Consider the following 26,258-nt stretch of genomic DNA (forward strand, 5'->3'; position numbering starts at 1 on the left):
TAAATAAAATGCTGCCTTTGTTCTCAGCTATCTCCAACCTGGTGCCCCATCCTGTCAATGCTTAGTGTCAGGAAAGACCAAAGCCAGCCCCTTGGGTAGCTGCTCAAGAAGTCTGAATGCTAGATTATGTTCAAGTCTTCCCTCTCCCTCCCTCTGGGGGGAAGCTAGGATTTAGGGGTTTCCTGTATGTGCAGATGGGAGGGTCTCTGGCAAGTGAGTTTCATGAATTTTCCTACAGGCTTCAAGGGAGCCAGCTTTGCAATGTCTGGAATGCAGGAGCCTCTTAATTGGTTTCTAAGTTTCTCATAAAGGGAGCTGGTCTGTGTACTATCGATCAGTGTATCTGTAGGGGGCTGGGGAACGAAGGTCTGGGGCTGCTTACTTGTTGACATCACCCCAAATTAGGTTTTTACCACTTCTTCTCCAAGTGACTGACTTCATCCACACTGACATTTCATTGACCAAAAGAAGCTACATGGCCACCTCCAAGTTCAAGAAGATATGTATATCCCTTTCACGGAGAGGAAGCTGAATATTTGATGTTTCTACTTCAGACACTTTCACTGACTTCACAGGTTGATGTTCTGAGGACACTAACAGGACACGGTTTCAGACTCACATATGCCCATATGACTGCCTGTTACTGTCTCCGGAGAATACTGACCTCACCTTTTCTTTGGCCTTCCAAATGTCTATGAGCAGTTTTATTGGGAGAGTCTAATTTGGGATTCTCAGAGAAAATGTAGTTCCCAGCTCCATCCTAGCAATTCCTAGAGACTCCACAGGAGGTGGCAGTGACGGGGGTCTCTGACCCGGCCTACAACAGCCGAAGAGCTCTCCCTGGTATCTCAGTCCCCCTGTCGTCCGCCCTCTGCCACCTCAGACTGGTGTTCAAGACCTGCATAACCTGGCCTCACCCAGCTTGTGAGCCTTCGGGACTACTGATCTTCAGACCTACAACATTCCAGCATCTCTACTTTTCCCCCACTCTCCGTTTCCTTCCCTTGGCTACTGCCTCCCCAGGCATTCCAGTACTGGGCGCTTGGGGGGCACACATGGCAGTCAGGGGCTCCCCTTGGTTCCAAAAGCCAGAGACTATTGGGACAATTGTTATAGCAACAGCCTTAGGGTGGGGACACGGAAGTTCTAAGAATACACTCAGGTTTTACAAAGAAATGTGAATGCTGAAAACAAAAGGAATAAAATTTAGTCCTTTAGTTTGGTTTCTTCCTCCTTTCCCAATGACTACTTTCATTTCTTCACTCCTGCAACAAGGCAGAGATATTATAATGTTCAACTCTGGCCATGATATTTTCTTTTAAAGATCTTATTTATTTATTTGCGAGAGCGCATGAGCACAGGCAGGAAGGGGGGTTGAGGGAGAGAGAAGCAGATGCCCTGCTGAGCAGGGAGCCCGAAGACACAGGGCTCCATCCCAGGACCCTGAGATCACGACCTGAGCCGAAGGCAGACACTTCACCTACTGAGCCACCCAGGCACCCTGGTCATGCTATTTTAGGAAAATGGCTTAAAACATACTTGTCGAGGTTGATGCTAGACATTTAAAAACTCTTAGTGGCTTGTAAATAGCTGACACATTTGAAGATGTTCTTAGCTCACAGTGGAGTCTAGTAACAAAGAAGATTTTCAGTAGCAAGATGACTGGATGGCTTTGGCACCCAACACAATCAATTCTCATAAGAACAGATAGTGAATAATCTACTAGATGCGACAGAGATGCCATCATGATGCCCAGGCCTTTATCCCTTCACATTTTACATCACAACATATGCCCTCACAAGAAGGCCTCCAACAGGTGACTGAAATTCCACAGTTGGCCCCTATTTCTGCAACCATGTCAACCATGATTCACCAAGTACCAAACTTCATTTGCTTTCATGAAAAGGAGAGCACACAAATCCTTCTCACAGGTCAAAAGGCAGATAACCAGCAGTTATCTGGCCATCAGTGTAGTCTGTCACATCAAAATCTAGAAAATGAGTCTAGGAAAAAATATGCTTCCCTACCTTCCGGCAGCGAGGATTGGGACAACTGAACCTCTTCACATCACTGTCCAACAGAGCAGGAAAGCTACAGGAGGGGCACCTACAATCAAAACAGAAGGAATATTACTCAGAATATTAACTTGATTTCATGTTCATAATAACAGAGAGTTTTATTTTTTGTTGGTTTTTGTTGTTGTTCTTACTTCTTTTTTAAAATAGAGTTTAGGGGCACCTGAGTGGCTCAGTGGGTTAAAGCCTCTGCCTTCGGCTCAGGTCATGATCCCAGGGTTCTGGGATCAAGTCCCACATCCGGCTCTCTGCTCAGCAGGGAGCCTGCTTCCTCCTCTCTCTGCCTGTCTCTCTGCCTACTTGTGATCTCTGTCTGTCAAATAAATAAATAAAATCTTTAATAAAATAAAATAAACACATAAAATAAAACAAAACACAGACTGAGGCTCTCCTTTGTGCTGGCTCTTACCAGGAAATGCAGGTGCCATTTTGGGTCCTGCCTCAGTGCAAACTGCTCAATAAAGATAGACCCCTACCTCTCTGAGAACTCCTTGCCCATGTCACCCTTCCTCCATCCTCCAACCCAATGTGTAATGACTGTACCTATAAGCCAAGTGATTAAGAGGTACCAAGGAATGTGAGTCAAAATGTGAAATGTGGGGGCACCTGGATGGCTCAGTGGTTTAGGCCTCTGCCTTCGGCTCAGGTCATGATCTCAGGGTCCTGGGATCGAGCCCCGCATCGGGCTTTCTGCTCAGTGGGGAGCCTGCTTCCCCCTCTCTCTCTGCCTGCCTTCTGCCTACTTGTGATCTCTCTCTATCAAATAAATAGATAAAAAATCTTTAAAAAAAAATGTGAAATGTGGATTTTCCCATTAATAAAATTATCCCCTTATTCTTCAGAAGACCAGAAGACCTGGAAAATCCAACTTTGTTAGAGATTTTCACTGTCTAATGAAAGCATTCAGGCAGTCTTCATAACAAAGAATGAGGTGACAAACAACACTCTCCAATTCTGAGAACTCACCTGACAAGCTCATCGGCGTAAGCTGCGGCAACTTCTTCTTCGGCTTTCCGCTCGTAGTATTTATACAGGATGGTCTGGGGAAGCACCTTCTCCAGCTCACTGGTTGGGAACGAACATGTGCAACTGCCTTCCATGCAGCTGAGTTCTGACTGGAATTATAAAGGGCAGGAGGCAAAAAAAAAAAGGTAAAATTAAATTAAAAGAGAAAGAAGGAAAGAAAAAAAACTCAACCAAATTTTTAGAAAAACAAAAGCCTCAGGGGTTTAATGCATCCCTCAACAGGAAGCAGACAAACAGTAGTTAAGAAAGAGGCCATGCTCAAAACAAGGAAACCGTGAGAAAACCCCACAAAGTCCATCTATGATACAGCACCAGAGGGCCTCTATCAGTCCGAACCACAGCAGAGCGACAAGGAAGGTCATGGTGCAGTGTCTGAAAAGGTGGTTTTTGTGAGTGAGTTGATTTTCTCCAGAGACTCTAAAAAGGCTGGACGGCTAGATCTCAAGGAAGGCAGAAGGCGAGTGATAGAAGAGGGGACAGGAATACAGACTAAAACCAAGGGGGTTGTTTGAGAAGCCTCTGTCTTGATCCTAACCCCATTAGATAGAGTCAAGGGACTAACTCTTCCAAGAAAAAGGAAGACAGCCTCTAGGACAGCTGCCCCAGTGGGCGCTGGCCGTCATCTTCAAAAGCCATCAGCAGATGTCCTTCCCAAGCCACATCAGTCTCACTTCCTCTTCTGCCTCTTCTGCCTCTCTCATCCATTTTTAAGGATGCTTGTGATTACATTGGGCCACCTAAATAATCCAGGATACTCTCCCAGTTTCAAGGCCACCTGACTAGCAACCTTAATTAATTCTCCTCTGTCATGTAAGGTAACTAACCACAGGTTCTGGGATGAGGATGGGGACATCTCTGGGGGACAATTATTCTGCTCATAATGGTTACTCCAATCTTCACTAAAACTGCAACTGACTTTAGAATAACTGATGTTGAATGATTACTGGTCAGTTATTTATGAAGAGTAATTCTGGTTTTTAAGCATCCTTTAAGACAAAACAAAACACCTTTTCGTATTATGTTATGCTGGTATCAACTGACACTAACTTCGGACAGAGAAATATGATCTTGGACAGTTACTTTTTTAAAAGCTTTTAGTTCTTTTTTTGTCTATTTTTAAAGTTCCCTTATTTACTTTTAAGTAGTCCCTACACCCAACATGGGGCTTGAACTCATGAACCCCAAATGAAGAGTCACATGCTATTCTGACTGAACCAGCCAGGCATCCCAATAGTTATTCATTTAACTACAACTATAAAATCCTTTAAAAATTTTGTGTAAAAAAAGCCCAACAATGCACTCTCATTCAAACAGCTGTAAGGATCTAATTTTTATTACAAAAAGGTTCAATAAGGGGGGCTCCTGGGTGGCTCAGTGGGTTAAGCCTCTGCCTTTGGCTCAGGTCATGACCTCAGGGTCCTGGGATTGAGCCCCACGTTGGGCTCTCTGCTCAGCAGGAAGCCTGCTTCCTCCTCTCTCTGCCTGCCTCTCTGCCTACTTGTGATCTTTGTCAAATACATAAATAAAATCTTTAAAAAAAAAAAAAAAGGTTCGATGAGTGAAGAAGTCGTGGTGCTCCTGGAGTAGGCATGGGGGCACAGAGGAACAGTGCCATTCCAAGAAGAAATCTGCTCTGCTTTACAACCAACACAATCACACCAGTCAGGCATTGTCTAGGAATCACACACTTACCAGCATGTCTCAAAAGCTCTACCTCACTCCAGAAAGGGCAATTCCACGAGGCATTTACACTCGTCTATAGATGTCTCATACTCTATGTAAACATTTCCTGTGTGTGCGGACATATTCCGTTGAGTCTTACCTTTCCAGATCCAAAGACCGCCTCTTGGGCGTATCTGATGAGACATTCTTTGCAGAACAAGTGAGCATCCGCACACTGAGTGAGCTCCTCGAATGGAAACTCCCCGTAGCAGCAGCGGCACTCAATCAGCTGGCCGTCCTGTGGGCCGTCGGAGACACATGAGATGCTAAGCACTGAAGCAGAAGGGCAGCTAGATTTCATATTCCCCCATTTCCAAACACATGCTGAGGTCAGAAGTCACCTCTAGAAGCCGTAAGACAACGAAGAGCTGTTTTCGGCTCTCTAAATCTAGCTTGAGGTGCTAGTACAAATATCAATACATAACTAAAGACAGTGAGAATTTTCATGGGTTTTTATTCTTTGGAGTCATCCTTTGTATAAAGTGATCTTATCATGAGCTCCATGGTGTCAGCAGAACTATAACATCTATACTCAGATGGTAATAGGACTGTGAGAGTCAGGAAGTGGCATAAAGGATGTCATCCCAAAAAGCCTCTGAAGTTGGACTTTGTTCTCCCTGTTAGAAAGCAGGTGTGTAAGGGGGTTGTGTCTCAACCCACACTGTATCTCACTGGACTACAAAGCCAGCTAGAGCAGCAACCCCCCATACTGTGAACACCAGCAAACCTGCTCTTCCCACTGGCAGAGCCAGACCCAGCCCCCAGGCCATCCCCACCTAGAAAAGGCTGCGAGGTAAGGACGGCAGAGCGAGGAGAAGAGCCACCTGGTCCTGAGGGTAAACACGACATCTTTTCCTTCTAACTTTTTGACAACAGAATTCTGAATTTTCCTCTAAAAGTCTATTCGATGGATTCTAGGAAATGCTTTTTAATTTTTTTTTTTTTTTAAAGAGCGACAACTATGTCGTCATCTGTGCTTCAATTCTGATCCAGTCTGGGATCAGGAGCACCCGCGACAGTTCAAGCATCCACAGTAAGTTGGCTGAACCATAAACCCAGCAGATGAACAGGGAGTCACACGGATACCAATTTGCCACCAGGAAATGTGATAAAGAAAACAGGTCATGTAAATACCCAGAATAAGTGAATTAGTGCAATTTCAAACTACCTTTTGATACTGCTCTTCATTCATCTGGAGGGCAAGCAAAAAGTCTTCATGCTGAAGAATAAAAATAATACAAGCAGATACAAAGTTACCAAAGTTAACACAAACATTTAGCATTTATTTCCATGGACGTAAAAGAACTCGATTATGAATAATGATCTCTTCAGTTACAGTTTAGTAGTTTAAAAAGCTACCTCAGAGTAAATTTAAAATTCACGAGAAAGCTAAATATAAAACGGAAACCAAACAAATACTAGAAAATATAAGAGAAGCTTTCTTGAATCTCACTCAAACTGCAGAAGGAATAAGTGAAAAGATAAGTATATAGAAACACTTTTGAATAGCAAAGAATAGCACAAGCAAACAATAAACCAAACGGTAAAAACCAAGTTTAACAACATCTTTTGTCGGCGAGGCGGGTGACCAGTGCACTGCCGCACACTGCTCAGAGTGCGAACCAATGCAAGCGCTATGGACGAGACCTGGCACTATGTGACACATTACCTACGTATTTAGGTACTTTGATTCACCTGAGGCACTTCTAGGGATGTATCCCAAAGATACTAGGGGACAGAAGTAGGAAATACGGGATGCTCAGGGTTATTCACCATGGCACTATTTCTAATAGCAAAAACAATGGAAACCACCCTGGACGTCCATCAAGGAGAATAACCAAATCCACACCGCTACTGCAAACAATGGCACAGAGAGCAGTTTTATTTTAATTTTTATTTTTTTAAAGATTTTTATTTATTGATTTGACAGAGAGAGAGAGAAAGCACAAAAGCAGGGGGAGCTGCAGACAGGAGAGGGAGAAGCAGGCTCCCTGCTGAGCAGGGAGCCCAATCTGGGACTCGATCCCAGGACCCTGGGATCATGGCCTGAGTCGAAGGCAGCAGTTTAACCGACTGAGCCACCCAGGCATCCCTTATTACTTATTTTTTTGAGAGCAAGCGAGTGAGCGCACACGTACACACATGCAGTGGGGGGAAGGAGGGAGAGGAGACAGTTTCAAGCAGGGCCCATGCCCAGTGCAGAGGGGGAGGCGGGGATCAATCTCAAGACCTGAGATCACACACAATGTGAGACATGCTTAAGGGACTGAGCTGATGCCCCTCATCAAAGGCATTTTTAGGTAACACGGACTTCTTTTTTAGATTTTTTTAGATTTTTTTTCTTTTTAATTTGGAAGAGATCACAAGTAGGCGAGAGGCAGGCAGAGAGAAAGGAGAAAGCAGGCTCCCTGCTGAGCAGAGAGCCTGATGTGGTACTCGATTCCAGGACCCTGAGATCATAACCCAAGCCAAAGGCAGAGGCTTAACCCACTGAGCCACCCAAGCGCCCCTCACAGACTTCTTTTTTAAACATTGAGTGCAGGGGTGCCTGGGTGGCTCAGTGGGTTAAATACGTAGTAACACGCAGTAAACACATAGTAAATATGTAGTAAACCACCAGTATATCTATCAGGTCGCCCTGCACACTTGACAGTTTATTTGGAAGAACTGAAGAGCTTAGTGGGCTCTCTCTCTGGTGTTCTCCATTACTAAAGGCTGAGGGAGGTGAAATACACATGTTCACCAAGCTCCAAATTAAATTCTCTTAACATGCATCTAATTTATAAAATGGTGACCTTTAGTCAATATCCTTACAAAACCCAGTTTTTTTTTTTTTAAGTTTAGTAGTTTATTTAAACCAGTATTATTTAAGTAGTTTATTTAAACCAATGTTATTTAAGACAACATAAATCTTCAAGGGCAGTTTTATACTAAGTCCTAAGAGCAAACCAGAATGTCAGAAACACAACCCAAACCCATCCTCATACCTCTGCCATTTCTTTGATTTTCTGCTCATAGAACTCCTGCTCTTGCTGCACAGCCGGAAGAAGGGCACGCCGGTCATAGGACCTACAATGTCGCCGCTTATTTTCCAGAAAGAACATCCTCTTTTCTATTTTTATGTCACCTAGGAGGCATATGACAATGCAAAATCATGCAGACAACTGTTGCGAGGAATTCAGGGTGTCCCTTCCAGGCTCCTGTGGCTCAGTCCCCCATGTATCCCCAAACAGTACATTTCTGACTCCAGTAATGTAGTCTATGTTCGGGAAAATTCAGCCCCTTACCATTCCCTAACTTATCATGCATATATTTTGACTTTCATTTTCTTCTTCCTTGTTACGCTCCAAATGGAAGGTCCCTCCTATCCTGGCAGTATGGCACCGTGTGAATATACCACACATTATTATTCATTCTACTAAAGACAGCTGGGTTTACAGTTCTGGGTTACTGTGAACAGAGCTGTTGAATGTGTCTGCAATTCAGCAGAGCACACATGAGGGAGTGGGAATGCTGGATCAGAGATAGGCATATTTGCAGCGTTAGAAAATAGTGCCAGGTTTCCAAAGCAGTTGTGTCAATTTACACGCTCCCTCCACTGGCAGTGTGTCATACCATGTCCCTATCACCTATAACTGGCAGCTTGTAATCGTAGCCATTCTGGTAAGGCAACATGTGTCTGATGAATGTTTTTTTAAACTTTTTACTTTGAAAACCTTCATACAGAAAAGCTGGGAAGAGCAGCACCTAAATCTACAATAAGTAACAAATATTTAGAGTAAAAGATAACAGAATGATAAAGATCAGACAACGCTACTGGCCTGTTCAGCTTTTTTATTTCTGTGCATTTGGTAGTTTATGTTTTCTAGAAAACTGTCTGTTCTACCCAGATCATCTACTCACTCCCTAAAGTCTCTTCTTCATGGTCTCTTCCTTTTGGCTTTCTCAAGATTTACTCTATTAGGCTCCTGACACTTCACCCACTTACTCTCTTCAAAAATTTTGGCTAGTCTAGTACCTTGCCTTTCCATAAGAATTCTAGGATAAACTTTCCTATAGCTACCAGAAAGTTTTGCTGGGAACTATGTATCAATTTGGGGAGGACTGACATCCTTACAATGCTGGGTTTTCCTGTCCATGATCACAAAACAGGTCTCCACTGACATCTACCTTTGGTTTCTTTCTTCAGTGTTTTCTAGTTTTTTGTTTTTTTTAAATCACAAGTCTTATACATGTTTTGTTAGCTTTAAACCAAACATTAAATAATGGGAGAGGCAGTAATTTTAAATAGTATTGTACTGCGATTTCCACATGCTGATTACCAGTATACAGAAATATCAGTTTTTTCAGGTTGACCTTATACCTTGCAATGACACTGAACTTATTTAATGATTGTAGATGATGTATTTTCGGTAGATTCCTTGGAGTTTCCTCATTGGCTATAACTTCCAATTCATGTTGAACAGCAGTAAACAGATGGCATCCTTCCCCCATTACTGACTGAGGGGAAAAGGATTCACCATTAAATATAACATTAGCTTTAGATTTTCTTATAGATGTTATCAAGTTGAAGAAGCTCTTCTCAAGTTCCTAATTTCCTGAGTTTTAATCATGATTAGGTGTTAAATACTGTTAGAATGACTTTTCTGCATCATTTAACACGGTCATATAATTTTCCTTCTTTAACCTGTTAATATGGTGGATTATACTGATTGCTCTTCAAAATACTAAATAAGCCTTATTATACCCCTGGAATACACCTGACTTGGTCATGGCACATAATTCTTTTATATATCGCTAATTCCTATTTGCTGGTATTTTGTTAACGGTTTTTGCATGCCTATTCATGAGGGACATTGGTCTATAGTTTTCTGTGCTGTCTTTGTTGGCTTTTGTTATCTGGGTTAATACTGACTGCATAAAATGAGTTGGAAAGTGCTCCCTACTCCTTTATTTTCTAGAAGCTACTATGCAGAACTAGTATTAATTCTTCTAAATTTTTTTTTTAAAGATTTTATTTATTTGACAGACAGAGATCACAAGCAGGCAGAGAAGCAGGCAGAGAGAAAGGAGGAAGCAGGCTCCCTGCTGAGCAGAGAGCCTGATGAGGGGCTCGATCCCAGGACCGTGGGATCACGATCTGAGCCAAAGGCAGAGGCTTTAACCCACTGAGCCTCCCAGGCGCCCAATTCTTCTAAACTTTTTAAGAAGTCTTTTCCAGTGAAACCAAATGAGGCTGGAGATTTCTTTTTTGGGAGACTTAAAATTATTAATTCAGTTTCCTTGAGAGCTACAGGGCTATCTAAATGATCTATTTAAACATGGGTAAGTCTTGGTATTTTGTTTTTTGAGGAACTGGTCCATTTCATTTAAGTTGTCAGATTCATGGGTGTAAAGTTGTTCAAAGTATTCTGCATTGGCTGTTTGTAGGGTCTATGGTGAGAGGCCCTGTAAGGGGTGAAAACTCCTGATACTGGTAATTTGTGTCTTTTTTCTTGGTCAGTTTTGAGAGATAGTATGTTGCATTTTTTATTGATGTTCAGTTTAGATCCAGATTCTACCCAGACTCTTCATGAGAAGACGGTCTACTGGTCAGCTCATGAAACCATTGAAAGGACCGTGGAGGGAGAATCTTGACTCCCTCTTTGAGCCAAGCAACATGTAACCCAAACGGTGGTGCTTGGATGGAAAAATGGCCGAAGAGGTGAAAAATTAGATCCCTGGAGCAAATGGAGGACTCTGAGACGATCTATACTTGTAAACTGCTGTCAAGGAAGGTTAAATGTATCTGTCAGCCGTAAATATTAATGCTGAGAGTTGTCTCCACACAGCAGACTCATCTGGAGTACCCTGCCCACCCAGACTTTCAAAGATTCTGACAAGCTAAAGGAGACACACAGAGAAAGGCACTCAGAAAGACAAAGGAGCAACAGACAGATTCCAAGTCTTTTCAGAGACAAGAACTACACCCATGGCAAGAAATTTTGGGAAGGTACATTTTGACCTGATAGAAAAGAATTTTCTAAAAGATAGAGGTGACCAACAAGGGAGTGAACCATTTTGCAAAGTGGTACTTTCTATTCTCTATCACTGACAGAAACAAATATGGAACGGCTATGTATTTGGGATGCCGAGTCTAAACCGGATAAATTTAGCTGAATGAAGAACCACCTACACACTGCCCCCACTTTCCCGTTCTCTGGCAGACCTGTACGAGTGTCATGGCAGGAGAGCGCTGCGCCACAGACTAGCTTGGGGACCTCAGGAGTCAGAGCCTAGGGGTTTCATTTTAGATCCTGAGGAGCTCAGAACCCCCAGAACTTTCTAACTCCACAGTTAGCCCACAGATTTTCCATTTAGACCTGAAATCAAGTTACATAACTAAGCACTGATTTAAGAGAAAGACACGTAAGAGAAAACAAAAGGAAAATATTACTGTTTATGACACAATCTATATAAGTGACAGTGGGCTCTTTCCTCAGACACAAGCAACTCATATCAGATTTGATGTATAATTTAACACGTTTACCCTGGGGGTGGGGATTAGACCCAAGGTAACGTCTTTGGAACGGCTCTCGGCAGTTACGTCATCAATAACACAATGTTCAGCACACTAGTGGCTGTTTAGGAGCTGCTGGTTGCTCCTGTGCAGAAGCCACTCTCTCAGGTGCACAAGCGGTCCCTCTGCAGGGAGCAATCAATCTCTGGCCTAGGTAATTTTCCTAAAGATAAAGCTAATTCTTATCAAACCACTCCCCCCAGTTTGAGAGTGTCCCCACTTTCCCACACATGAGTTCTTTGCCACTGTACACGATGTTCCGGTCACAGCGTACCCTACGCAGAAAGAAGGAGGGTGGCAACCACAGCCCTTCCTAAACATATGGCTGCGTCACCAGAGAAGGCCACGCAGCCAGTCCTTGGGCTGGCCTGGCAGGGTGGCTATGCCACAGCAGTCTTTATGGGCTGTGTGGGAAGCAGAGGGCTCCACAGAGCTGCTTCACACAGTTGGCAAAATTCAGAGTTGGCTATTACCTTGTTCAAACTTGAAATCTATGTAAGAGTACTGATTCATTTCTTTTCTCTTTTTTCTTTTTCCACTGGTTTCTGGTGATAGCTCCTGCCATTTTTTAATGGCATCAGAAAAGGCCTGAAAATTGAGAAAAAGAAAAGTTACTGCTGTACATGGGACACAAGAATACGGGAAACCCAGGCAACCCCGGCAACCCCAAATCTCATTCTGACTCTCAGTTTCAGCTAGCTCCCCTGCACAGCTTACCAGAAACAGGCTGCAGCAAAATGAACAGGGAGTGTTTTCATTATTTTCGCTTTCTGACTTTCACAAACTGCTACAAGGGCAGAACCAACGCTTACTGACAAAGCAACATAAGAAAACAGCAAGTGGGCAAGCTGTCTCGGCTGTGTGCAGGGTGGGCCACTTAACAGATGGCTGTCGAGTCACACTCTACAGGCATACCCTAAATGGCACACTTCTGGCCAACACTCTCCCATCCACTTTCCACCAACACTGCCATATTCCTTGTGGCTTCACCTGTGTCCCCTCTCTGTACAGCACACTGGAGGGCAAAAGTTTTATGCCAGTGATAATTCCTTTCCTTCTGAGCTTCCCTCTTTTTTAAATCTTTCCAACTGACATTTCAATATGCTCAAGTCTTTGCCATCTTAAAAAAAAGGGAGGGGATACCTGGGTGGCTAAGTCATTAAACATTTGCCTTAGGCTCAGGTCATGATCGCAGGGTCCTGGGATCGAACCCAGCATCGGACTTCCTGCTCAACGGGAGGCCTGTTTCTCCCTGTCCCACTCCCCCTGCTTGTGTTCCCTCTTTTGCTGTCTCTGTCAAATAAATAAATAAAAAATCTTAAAAAAAAAAAAAAAATCCCTCCTCCCTGGCCTCCTTCCCTTTTCAGGTACCAGCGACAACACCTCACCTGGAACTGCCTGAAGAGGCCACCTGCCCATATTTGCTCATCTCACCCTGCGTGCATTTCCCAGCTCCCTCCAATCAGGCACCGAAGCCCATCTTTCCATTAGCTCATCTCCTTGGTAACAGGAGGCAAACTCCAGCCCCTATGTTTTAGTCTTCATCTCACCTGGCCTCTCGGCAGTACTGTTAACACTGACTGCTCCCGGCACCTGGCGTCCTGCCTCCTCTCTGCCCACTCCTCGCCACCCTCCCTCCACTTGGTCTTCACACGTTTGGAGGCCTCCAGGCAGCCTCGGCTCTCTCCCTGTGCCTACCTCATTCAGGCTGGGGAGGTCACCCTGCAAGTGCCAATGACCCTCATGATTCCCCCTCTTCTGGCCATTCAAGCACCCAAATGAATTCTCTCTACTTGGATGTCTCACAAGCTTCACTCAACAGGCTGGTAACTCAATGCTTCCCAGGCTGAATTAATGATCCTTTCCCTCCAACTTAGCTCTTCTACAGTATCCCCTCATTCCAGGAAAGGACACTCCCAAACCCCACTTACTAAACTCCTACTCAGACAACACTCAGGTCTGTGCTTGAATGTCTCCTGCTCAGGGAGGCCTTCCTGGAGCCTCTTCGTCCACCCTAAGGTCCTCGGGCTACACTCTTTCTGAGTACCTTTTTTCTTTGAAATGCTGATAATAGTAATGATACACTTATTTGATTCTGTTTCATGTCAGCCCCTCCGCTGGAGGATGGGCTTCTGGAGGCCACAGAAGGTGGCCAAAGCCCGGGGTATAACCTTGGCAACCCGTGGGGTTTGCATTTCATACTTTCGGTGAATAACAAAAGGTTACAGGGATATCTATGTGTTACAGGAATGTTGCCAGTAAGTCACATTCTGAATGTTTATCTTAGGAAAACAGCTGTGTCCCCCGCTGATAAAATAAAAGCAAAAGAAAACAAGTGTTTTAGCTACAGAAGAGGGACAGATCATCTCTGCACCCTCATCTACCCTCTATCCCCTCCTTCCCAAAGTTCTTAAGTTTGGGAACAGGAAGGGAATCGCCATGGGCTTACACGCCTCTGGGAATGAAGCATCCTGTGTGGGTATGGCCACCCCTCAGGTCATGGGATTCTCACAGCAACCCTTTGAGGGAGGGCTTCTTTCACAGCAGAGGGAAGCGAGGCTTACAGAGAAGGACACTGCCCCAGTCAAATTAATTAAAGCTAGAATATGAACTCAGGCCAGTCGCAGCACTAAGGCTCCTTCCTCTCTCTGACATCGCCTTGCCCTCATAGAGCGGGTCAGGAAACCCACCAAGGGCTGGCTGACAGTCGAAGCCATCCTACTACTTCTCCATCTCCCTGATCCTCCCTCTGACTATCTGTTCCCACAAACACTTAGGTACCAGTCTTAAAGTGACATGTTTGTACTCCACGGCAAGACCACTAATTTCTATCATTTTTACCTAGAGGTAAACACTCCATCCTTGAACCAGGGCTATCTTCTAAAAGCAGGACAGGTTAAAATAACCTAAATTTACAAATAAGGTGATTAAAGGGTAGATGTCATTTATAAGTAACGAATGAAATAGGAATGTGAACTCAGTTCAGAACTTTTACCTGGTAGCCCACTGGGTCTTCAACCACACCACCCTCTTGTCTGGAGGTGAAATGAGGTCATTACCGTAGTCCCATTTAAATACTATTTCTAGTTAGAAGGAAAAAAGTCCATAGTGGCCCTTGTCAGGAAAACTGTATCTTAAAACAAATGAGGCTGACCAAGTAAAGGAGACTCCAAAATCTTAGTTCAGTAGTTATGACAACCGCCCCTTAACTTAATATTAACTAAAGATCTAGTTAAATAGACCAAATATAATTATAAATCAGAGTTCTTCCCTTTCAAGAACTGCTAGTTATAAATTCATACCTACTTGCTCAAAGGCACGTGGTTACTTTTTTTTTTTGCCTCTGCACATAAGATTTCTCTAGTGAAAACAACTTTCCCTTAAGACCTTGTTCAAATGACATCCACACTTTCTTTTCTAGTGTTCTCATGTACATTTATTCACTCTTTTGTAACACTCATCACACCGTTTTAATTTTCTTTTCCCTTTAATCTTCTCAAATAGACTGAAAGCTCTTTGGAAGGAAGCTAATCTGTGTTCTACAGATGCCACTGTTTTCAGGACATAACTATCAAAAAGTACTAAAAAAAAACCGACCAGGAGGAACACAGGAACAACAGATATCGAAGATAATTTTTCCTTTTTCACTTATCTGGTATTTCTCCTTCCAGCTTGCTCACATTCACAAATCAAATCCCCACTCAAGGTACTGGTTCTGAGAACCAAGGATATAGTTTGCTAAGATTCTTAGGATATCTTGACAATGCCCAAAATTCCTTTAAGGCATGACCTAGAAATACTACAATGGGCATCTGATGAAATAAAAGCTGAGAAGAGGCACAGACTCCTCTGTGGAGCCTGGTGAGGGTCAGGTCCAAAAATGCAGACATTGTCACCTATAAGGAGACTGAGGTGATCATTAAAGTACACAGGAGAGAAATCTGGGGAGGCTGGGAAGTGGAGACCCTCAGAATGAGCACATGTCAGAGGAACAGAAGTTAAGGGGCGAAGAAGTTAAAGAGAGAACACTGTCCACTAGTATTAAGCTCCACAAGGGAAGGAGCCTTGCACTGTTCACCGTGACTCTCCCAGGGCATGGCCCATAGTAGGCACTCAATGTGCTGTCTGAATGAAAGAGACAGTTGAATCTGTGGCAGGATTATTGAAGAGAAACTTGGTGGAGAAATAATTTTCAACCCAGGGAACTATAAGCTAAGTGTGAGTGTGTAAACCAAGACAGAAAAAGGAGTCAGGATCTAGAACAAAGAGGATCAAACTTTGTCCAAAGGCAAAGGGCACTCCCAAGTGGAAAGCTATACACAGGCATGGAGGAGGAAGGGAAAAAAACGAACTGAGTGTTGATGGACAGGTTTGACAACAGGCAAACTGTGATGAGAACAGTGTTTTAGACTTGTCAGCCACAGCATCAAAAAACAAAGCAACAAAAACAAAAAAAAGTAAATGAAAAGACGGGGGAAACCAATGTTAACTCCAAGAAAGATAGAAAATTCAAGAAAGGAGACATTATCATAGTACTTTACTTGCCCCAGCAGTGAATATTTCCACAGTCATAATAATAAAACTTTAAAAACAGATTTAACAAAAACTGTATATTGAAAAGGTAGTGTGTATGGGTGTGTAAGATCCAGAGCCCCACCTACCTTAAGAGAACCAAGGTAATTTCTGAAACTAATCAAGGATAAGCCTGTGTTCATAAATGTGGAGATAAGTACTAGGAAAAAAAAACAGATTAAGAGTCGAGTTATGTCTGGAAAACAGAGGAAGAGGGTGAAGAAGGGGGCTTCAGCCTGTGGTTTAAAAAATTATAAATAAGCATTTTGGCACTAACTGATTTTTAAATTTATGGCCATATATTACTTTGATGAAAATCAAAGTCCTTAGAGTACCACCAAGCCGGTGGTATAGGAAGACTCTGCCCCCAGTGCGTGTGTGGTTGCAGATATGTTAGCTCAGCTCTTCGTGAATGTGTCCTATGCATAGGTTTCTTGGAGACCACAGTGCAGCTGCAGTAATGTTTCCTCTGGTTGTTAGCTCTGTAGGGACCAAAGTGCTCCCAAAAATAAATAACTTCTAACTGGACAGAACAGATCATTATTAAAACTCATGGCAGGAGCTCCTTGTTAAAATGAATGTTGATACCACCGGCTGGCAACAAACCAGAGCAGGTCCTCAGGTCACGGGCCCCTCTAGAGTGAATTCAGCACCATGAACCTAAGGAGGCCACATCAGAGAATGTGGTCTTGTAATATTACTCTAAGGACTGACTCTTAAGATCACACTGAAGGTGGGCTACTGGGAAATTTCTAAATGCAGAGGCTTAACTGTTCCTCAGTACATGGAAGGAAGTGCAAAGGAAGGGAACTTCTCACTGAAACCTCATACACATGAAGCACTGTGCTGGGCTCACTCTACACTGTATCCCATCTAATTCTCCTACAAGCCATGTAAAACATCCACTATTGGGACGCCTGGGTGGCTCAGTCGGTTAAGCTGCTACCTTCGGCTCGGGTCATGATCCCGGAGTCCTGGGATCGAGAGCCGCATCGGGCTCCTTGCTTGGCAGGATGCCTGCTTCTCTCTCTGCCTCTGCCTGCCGCTCTGCCTACTTGTGCTCTCTCTTTGACAAATTAAAAAAAAAAAAAAATCCACTATTTACCAAGAGAACTGAAGCCCGGCACGATCAAGACACAGGCTCAAAGTCAAAGACCCAACTGGCAGAAATGGAATTAAAATTCAAGGGGGGGGACAGAAATTAAACCTGAGTTTGATCAAGATTTTAGATCTAACTATCAAGTTATAAGAAATACAGTACACCAAAGAACCAGTTAATGATGCCACAGGGTACAGTCAGCAAAATCTAGACTGTCAAAACCTGAAAGATAAACAACTGATTTTTTTCAATAAATGAGCAGCAAGAAAAAGTAAAGGGGGAAGGATTAAGAGATTAAGAGATTTAACCTATCAACCAACTGCAAGAAAGACTTTTACTTGGAACTCAGTATGACCAAAGGTTTTTGACAGATCCAGAGAAGTTTGAACAAAATGAGTGGATATCTAATAACATCACTTTTTAAGGTGTGATACTGGTATTTTGATTTTCAAAAAAGAATCCATCTTTTAAAGGTTAACACTGAAATAGTTACGGATTTAAAGAAAATGAAACAATTCTTGGAGTTTGCTACAAAACAGTCAGGGAGGGAGGAAGTGGGTCCACATCGGACGAAAAACCAGGCAGGAGCTGAGGAAGCTAAGTGATGAGTAAGCAGGGCTCATTATAGTACAATTTCTAATTTTACATGTGTTTGATGTTTATAACACAAAAGGAAAAAATCCAGGGAAATGTGATGGTCTCCAGTAAACATGCATATATATATATATATCAGGAGACTAAGCTATCATCATGTCTGGGGAGTGGCACAGGGAAGATGTGCTGTGGCCATAATTAGAAAACATCTCTGGGTGTGCTTCCCACGCCCAGTCCACAAGAGCATCACTGTCCACAGGGAAGAACCCCTGGGCATGATCTGCATACAGCAAGGAGAAGTTCTAACTAAATGCAACAGGTTTTAGCTTCTGCCAAATAGTACTGCCCCTTAAACAGCCCACTTTCATTCAAACAGCCCACCCCAACCCCATTTTAAAATGCTGTAAATTTCCCAACTACTCACCAAAACAAGAAGACACCATAAAAAAAAATAAAAAAAAAAAAAAGACCAGAAACAAAGAAAGGGGTAAAGAAGATGTAAGTAAGAGGTGAACCACAAAATCCTACCAACTTCCCACCCAAATAATGAGAGGGCTGTGGGATGACAGGGAGAAGCATCTGCTAGTCAAATTCCTTTTACTGGTCCCAGGACAGTCGCAGGAACATTGCTAATAGGACCAACCCACCCTCCAGGCCACAGGAGCCACCTCTTGCTACTACTGTCCTTTCCCTTTTAATCTGGGCTCCCTGGGAGCTCGGCAAAGGTGTTGGGAACCTCTGGAGCAATAAAGATGCTAGGAAGGCCTCAAGCTGCGGTCGCTGGTTTTTTTTTTTTGGGGGGGGTGAGGGGGAGGGAGCTCATTCATTTTTCAATGACAACACAGCATTCCCTATTTGGCATGAGGAATGAGATTTCAGAAATAGAAGGCACTAACTGTGTTCCCCTCACAGTAATTTTCCCAAGATTAACCTACAATTAGACGAGTTTGTTGACAGCTGCCTGGATCTTCTTGGCCACATAAGGGGGAAGGGACCTAGACTCGGGGTGAGGCCACATTCATCAGGAGACCTGCTCCCAGCTGGAGAGGAAAGCAAGGAGGGGCACTGGAACACACTTTTCACTCCTAGTCATCTTGCCGTCCACAGTAACATTCATTACGCATCATGTCTTCATGGGCCAACCAGAACTTTCCCTGCTGCTTTTCTGAGACATTTTTTTTTTTTTTAAAGTAGGCTCCATGCCCAAGGTGGAACTCACAGTTGTGAGTTCAAGAGTCACACGCTCTACTGACTGAGCCAGCCAGGTGCCCTCAGAACTTCCCTGCTTCTAAACTATGATTTCTTTTCATCTAGTTCCTCCTGATCAGTAAATACCTCTGTCTATTTATCTTCACCCTGACAAACTCCTTAGTGCTTTGCTATCATAAATCATCCCAGTTTCCACAAGCTGAACTCTTCGTTCTGTTATCACAGGAAGAAGCAGTCAAGAGGTGTGACCCCACCAGAAGACCAAGCACAGCACCTTTCGGGTGATTGCATAGTGTCCTTTGAGCTCATGCAGGGCCCACTTGATGTCCTGACTGCTGAGCATTTTGAAGTCGGCCATCAGGAGGTCAGCAGCCTGGATGAAGCAGCGCTGGTCGAGAGGAACCAACTGAGAGTAATCAAAGAAGTCTATCTCAGGCGACTGGAACGAGAAGGCAGGGGGTGGGGGGTATGACATTAGGAAGCCAGATAGTGCATTTCCCACCAAGGGGCATCATTTTAAGAACTGCTTATTACAAAACAGAATTATCTCACTTGTATTCATGATTACTCCACAGAGGGTACCAGTCCTGTACAGAAATGAAGGAACTGGTGGTTCGGAGATATTAAATCAGCCGTCTGGAGTCTGGAGACGAGTATGTGCCAGAACTAGTAAAAAATTATAGCTACGATTTGAAACTGAGCCTTCAGCCAGCTTCTGTCCACAAAATGTTCAGAAAAAACTAGCATTTTTCCTGCTACAGTATACATAAAAGAGACTGTCAAAAGACAGTGTGGGGAGCAGAAGGATCAAGCAGCCATGAAGCAGTTCTGATCTACACTTTCCTTCACCACTTGACACACTAAATGCTAGTTAGGATTGCAATAAAAGTGATGATTAAGATTTAAAAAGAAATCAGGGGCGCCTGGGTGGCTCAGCTGGTTAAGCATCTGCCTTTGGCTCAGGTCATGCTCCTGTGGTTCTGGGATCGAGCCCCACATGAGTGGGGCAGGGGAAAGGTCCCCTGCTCAGCGGGGACTCTGCTTCTCCCTTTGCCTCTCCACCCACTTGTGCTCGCTCTCTCTTTCCCTCCCTCAGATAAATAAAATCTTAAAAAAAAAAAGATTAGAAAAATCAAACTTTTTAATACAGATTTGGTTATATAGGTGCATGCTTTATATGTAGGTCATACATCAAAAGAAAAACTATAACAGATATTGAACTCTAGGTGATGAAATGCACGCTGAAGTATGTAGGTATGGGGCAGTGTGTTGATTTCCTTGTGATTTATGTATCACAAGAATGTATCATAATGAAATCTAAGAGAATTATATAAGAAATACAAAAGAAATGCACTGATGGGACAGAGGAATGGGTATGTGACGTAGTGGATATAATAAAATGTTAACTTCTAATAGTACTGCTGGTAGATACACACGTGATCGGTGTAAAATTCTTCTGGCTTTATGTTTGAAAATTTTCATAATAAAATATTGAAAAAACAACAACCACTACCAAAATGATACAAAGAATCCTGGCCAATTCTTGTTTCATCTTAAAAACTTGCTTTGTAAGACTAAAGATACAGAAGGTTTGTTTTTTTGTGGGAAGAGACGCTGAAGTTACAACAAAAGAAGTCAAACACAGAATCCAAAGCGACTCAGGTTGGGAAAACCCATTGAAGGGGTAAGTGTATTCTGAAATCCTATTTTCCTGGCTGGTCTTTAAAAAATGTGTCCCAATAAGGCATTTTCTTACCACAAAGATGAAAAAAGCAGAGGGCTTTGAGACAGACTGCAAAACAAAGAGCACAACACTTGCCTTTGTCTCATCTTGGCTGGCAAGCAGGCTGCTACTGGGATTGATAATGACTCGGTCTTCTCTCTTTGGATAGTCTGGATTTTCCAGAAGAAAATTACAAAGTCTGCAAAAATAAATGATGTTATTTTCACAACACTTCCAAATCTCACACCTGCCAATGATTTAAATACAATGTTTGAAAATAATGTGCCTCGTCATACGCTATGATTGGCCTATTAAATTGTGTGCAGATCCGAAAAATGAAACAAATAGACAAAAAACAGATATACTTAATTCCTATTTTTACTTCTAGTTTTAAAAAGCAATAAACATACTAATTAATGCACACTTCCCTGTTCGTCAGGTGTCAATGTCATGAAGTCACTGAAATTCTTACTGGTTGAACTGTATGTATGGAGCTGGGAAATTTAGATGAAAAGTATCTATGGTCCGTGAGAAAATTGTAACAGACAAGGGTGGGAAAATGTATTCACATTCTCAATTAAAAACAGTTTGTTCCACTCTAGAAAACAGTATGGAGAAAGTTTAAAATAGAGCTACCGTACCCAGGAATCACACTACTGGGTATTTACCCTAAAGATAAAATGTAGTGATCTGAAGGGACACCTGCACCCCAATGTTTGTAGCAGCAATTTCCACAATAGCCCAACTGTGAAAAGAGCCCAGATGTCCATCGACGGATGAATGGATAAAGAACATGTGGTAAATATAAACACATACACACACACACACACACACACCCCAGAATACTACTCAGTCATCAAAAAAAAAAAAAAGAAAAGAAATCTTGCCATTTGCAACGATGTGGCTGGAACTAGATATTATGCTTACCAAAATAAGTCAATCAGAGAAAGCCAGTTATCATATGATCTCAATGACATGTGGAATTTAAGAAACAAAACAGAGGCTCATAGGGGAAGAGAGGAAAAAATAAAACAAGATGAAATCAGAGAGGGAGAAAAACCATAAGTGACTCTTGATCATAGGAAACAAACTGAGGGTTGCTGGAGGGGAGAGGGGTTGGGGTAATTGGGTGAGGACATTAAGGAGGGCATGTGGCGTAATGAGCACTGGGTATCATGTAAGACTGATGAATCTTCTGTTAATTCATTAATACTTTTTGTAACCCTCTGGTAGTATCGGTCCCCATGAAGAATTTCAGTGACATTCAGTTTGCCCAGCTGCAAGGCTGAAGGAACAGACCATGTCTGCTTAAGAACAGACTCTCTTCACTCCAAACGCATAGCTTTGTCCCTTTACCACTATTATGAAACATGTTTAAAGGTAAGGATACAGAGTAACATAACACATGCTGATATATCACTGTCCAGACTGAACAAATATTAACCAGCAAGGTCCCTCACCCTGTGACAACCAAATACAGCAACATACTGAGCTCTTGGGATGACTCCACAGAGATGAGGACAGGCTGGGGGGGTGGGGTGGGGTGTAGCTCTTGCTGCTTCAGTAGCAGGAAAGCTTCTCAGCACAAAGGGTCACTCCACCTCTCTCCCTTTCCTTGCTCCTGCAGGTTCTTAGAAGGACTCCACCCCAGGATTCTTGAATCCCTTCTTCCCAGGTCTCTCCTCTCCAGTGCTAACAGTAGAGCCTTTAACAGGAGGACAGGTCCAGCAGGAAGAGGAGAGAAAAAGCACTCCCCTCCAGCTCCTCTTCTCCCCCAGAGGGGAGAAGTGGGAACAGAGTCGGGGTGTGGGGGGGCACTTCTTCAGCAGCCCCTTCTGCAGGTTATACAGACCTCAATAGGCTGACCTGAGAATTAGCCACCACCAAGAATCTAGTGTCCACGGGGAAAGGCCTCAAGGTTGAAACAACTCTGTTCACATGCACATCTGGACAAACTACAACCCAGATGTGGAGCGCCTCCTTCATTTCAAACATGCCTGTTTATAATGTTCTGGTAAGTGCGGCTACCACAACCCAATGAAAGGCCAGATATCAGGAACTTAGGGGAAGATAAAAAGGTCACTCAGTGAAGAAGCTTCTTTAACAGCACAGCTATCATGGGTGCAGCCAGTGGCATCTACCTGGGGCACATGGCAGATGATCTGCTGGAGTACTAGCAGAAAGAAAGTATTATAACTCCTATTTTTAAAAATCTCATCCTTTACAATTTTCTACTTGGAAGTATTTTTCTAAAGTACATGATACAGAATTACAGCATATGACACAGAAGTAAAATAGTAGGTGTAATTTCTAGAAAACAAAACAAAAGCCAATCATGTATTAGGGGTTCTTCTCTGACCATTCATTTCGTATTTTCAGTATTAAGAAGATCACACCCAGAAACACTGCAAGAGAAGGAATTCCACACGGCAGAAATCAGAGGTCTGCGTTCGGTTATTTACTCATGTTTCAATCTCAAGTCAAACCTGTTTATGATGCAATATATTTTTAACTAATCTGTACACCTGACGTGGGGCTCAAACTCATGATCCCAAGGTCAAGAGTCGGAGGTCCTTTACTGATTGAGACAGAGGCCCCTAGAGGCTCTCATTTTTTTTTTTTTTAAGATTTTTTAAAAAATTTTTTTAAAAATTAATTTGACAGAGATCACAAGTAGGCAGAGAGGCAGGCAGAGAGAGAGAGGAGGAAGCAGGCTCCCTGCTGAGCAGAGAGTCCAGTGCATCGGGGCTTGATCCCAGGACTCTGGGATCATGACCTGAGCCGAAGGCAGAGGCTTTAACCCACTGAGCCACCCAAGCGCCCCCCTTTTAAAGATTTTATTTATTTGACAGAGATCACAAGTAGGTAGAGAGGTAGGCAGAGAAAGAGACCTGAGCCGAAGGCAGAGGCTTTAACCCACTGAGCCACCCAAGCGCCCCCCTTTTAAAGATTTTATTTATTTGACAGAGATCACAAGTAGGTAGAGAGGTAGGCAGAGAAAGAGATGGAAGCAGGCTCCCGGCTAAGCAGAGAGCCCGATGTGGGACATCGGCTTAACTGAAGACAGAGGCTTAACCCACTGAGCCACCCAGGCCCCCCTCAGATATTCATTCTTAAACATATAAAAATACTTGTGAAATTCAAAGAAAGGGGACTGTGCGGTAATTGTATTAAATCTTTGCAAACCTATAGTCTTCTGAGTTTCCTGACATGACTTTTATCCCTGGGCTCTTGGGACCTAAGGTGTTAATTCCCACAACGGCTAGGCTAAATATTGTTAATACAGACCCAAAAGGAGGCACAAAGCAGAGTGAGCAAGCTGGCATTGTGGGTGGCTGACACTCTCGGTTACTTTATGTGCCATCTTTAAATCACGTAACAGACATAACCATCTGGTCATTTTAGCACGAGGGATTTATTCACCAGAGAACCAACCTCCTGTGATGGTAATCTCTTTGAGCTGATTACTAAGACTTTGCACTCACATGTAATGAATCTTAAATTAGATCGAGGCAGCAGCAACTATATAAGGAATAAAAGCTTGGAATACTAGCCTGGCTCATTTAGTAGCAGTGCTTTCTTGAGACCCTTCAGCTTGTCAGGTCAGGTCAGGTATGAAATAATATACATGGGTGGGGAGATTTGAGTACTGACAGGCCTCCCACTGCCTTTGCCCCAGGCTGTAAATATTGATGTCTTGGGTTATTGTTCCATTTCTACAAAAAAGAAACTTTGTACTTAATTACCTGTGCCACTGAATATCATTTAACCTTCAGGACAGTTCTGTTGGTAAGGGTAAAGGTGTTAAAATACAAGTGACTTTGACAGTTCAGAATGAGAGCCTCCAGGGCACCTGGGTGGCTCAGTGGGTTAAGCCTCTGCCTTTGGCTCAGGTCATGTTCTCAGGGTCCTGGGGTAGAACCCGGCATTGGGCTCTCTAGTCGGCATGGCTTCCCACCCCCCCCCCATCTGCCTCTCTGCCTACTTGTGATTTCTCTCTCTGTGTCAAATAAAATCTTTAAAAAAAAAAAAAAAATGAATGTTTGCATCTGAGTGATGTGAAAGGCACAGAATCAGTCAATTTTACAGAAATTAATCTTGCAAAAGTTGAAAAATAATACATTCACATTAGTAGAATGAGAGGGAAACATTAAAGTATACTAAATTTCTAAAGGGTTACTTTAATATTTACTATAAATCATTAAAAAATACTTAAACTTGGCATTTCCTATTCAAATCCGTATTCTACATTCTTCAGTACATCCTACAGTATTAGCTACATGTGCTGGGTTTATACTTAATCATTTATATTTTCCAAACGGAACAAAACCAGTATTGCATTTCCTAATCAGGAAAACATGAACAATAACAAAAGAATTCAGTGAGAAAAGGTGCAAACAATTCACATAGGAGAGAAATACAATTAGTAAACAAATACATGAAAAATCCCATGCAGCCCCCATTATCAAAGAAATAAACAGTAAGCTCCCTTATGCCTAGTTAACACCACCATTATGCATCATCACTTGAGACATTACTAAAGCAATTCACGTACAGCTCCAACAGCAACATAAAGTGGTATGACTCCACTGGAAATCTATGGGGAAATATGTTTCAGTGACCATGAATTTGTTTATAATGTCCAACCCTGAATTTTAACTTTTAGGATTTCAGCATGTAGTAAGTATACAGAAAGAAAAGGGAAAAGTGCCATATAGAAAATTATGTTCCTTAGAACAACGGTGAAAACGAAGAACAAAGTATTTAACAAAGAGGAAAACTCAATAATTAACTGTTATTAAAGGTGATCATTACTAACATCGCCATTATTTCACAAACAAGATACCCAGAATTGCATCAACTCTTTGAAAAAACTGTGTTTGCATTCCAAGAAGAACTAAAAGCTTGCATAAAAATAAAATTAGTTGTTTTTTAGTTGAGGGGAAGTCGAGAAACTTTTTTTTTTTTAAGATTTTTATTTATTTGATAGATCATTAGTAGGAAGGGAGGAGGCAGGTAGGGGGGCGAGGGAAGCAGGCTCCCCACTGAGCAGAGAGCCAGATGCGGGGCTTAATCCCAGAACCCTGGGACTATGACATAAGCTGAAGGCAGAGGCTTTAACCCACTGAGCCACCCAGGTGGCCCGAGATACTTTTTATTGCAAAAATGTACTAGTTATTTACATTCAATTTTCCTATGAATCTAAAAATGCTCTAAAAACAAAGTTTATTAGTTAAAAATAATGTAATTATGAAGTCATTACTTTCATTTTTAGCAATGGCAGACCAATCTTCCCAAAGATGAGAAACAAGACCAGAAATTCAGAAATAAAAAATTTCTGCTTGAAAATATCAGTAGTCAGGGCACCTGGTTGGCTCAGTCAGTTAAGCATCTGCCTTTAGCTCAGGTCATGATCCCAGGGTCCTGGAACTGAGCCCTGCATTGGGCTCTCTGCTCTGCAGTGAATCCTCTTCTCCCTTTCTCCCTCTCCTTCTACGCTCTCTCTCAAGTAAAAAATAAAATCTTAAAAAAAAAGAGAGAAAAAGGAAATATAGTAGCCAACAGGATGGCAAAGAAGGCCAAATCTGGTAAATACTGGAGGCTCGGGAGGGATGTGAAAGAATGGTTCAAAGGTGCTTTATTTGTGAAAGCCAAAAAGTGGAAACAACTCAAATGCTT

General features: G+C 42.7%; 1 protein-coding gene across 3 annotated transcripts in view; it reads right to left on the reverse strand.

Moving 5' to 3' along the window:
- The window catches only part of RNF216 (ring finger protein 216), a 143,921-nt gene that overhangs the window by 84,146 nt on the left and 33,517 nt on the right, over positions 1-26,258 (reverse strand). For all 3 annotated transcript variants that reach the window (XM_044233867.1, XM_044233865.1, XM_044233866.1), the window contains exons 6-13: positions 20,676-20,778; positions 19,131-19,295; positions 11,856-11,970; positions 7,811-7,950; positions 5,992-6,042; positions 4,924-5,061; positions 3,042-3,190; positions 2,028-2,106 (exon numbers count right to left, since the gene is read on the reverse strand). In XM_044233867.1, the coding sequence (XP_044089802.1) occupies positions 2,028-2,106; positions 3,042-3,190; positions 4,924-5,061; positions 5,992-6,042; positions 7,811-7,950; positions 11,856-11,970; positions 19,131-19,295; positions 20,676-20,778 (940 nt within the window). The remainder of the gene's footprint in view (positions 1-2,027; positions 2,107-3,041; positions 3,191-4,923; positions 5,062-5,991; positions 6,043-7,810; positions 7,951-11,855; positions 11,971-19,130; positions 19,296-20,675; positions 20,779-26,258) is intronic.

This window comes from Neovison vison, chromosome 14 (assembly GCF_020171115.1).
Source record: "Neovison vison isolate M4711 chromosome 14, ASM_NN_V1, whole genome shotgun sequence".
In the NCBI taxonomy this organism is placed as follows: Eukaryota; Metazoa; Chordata; class Mammalia; order Carnivora; family Mustelidae; genus Neogale; species Neogale vison.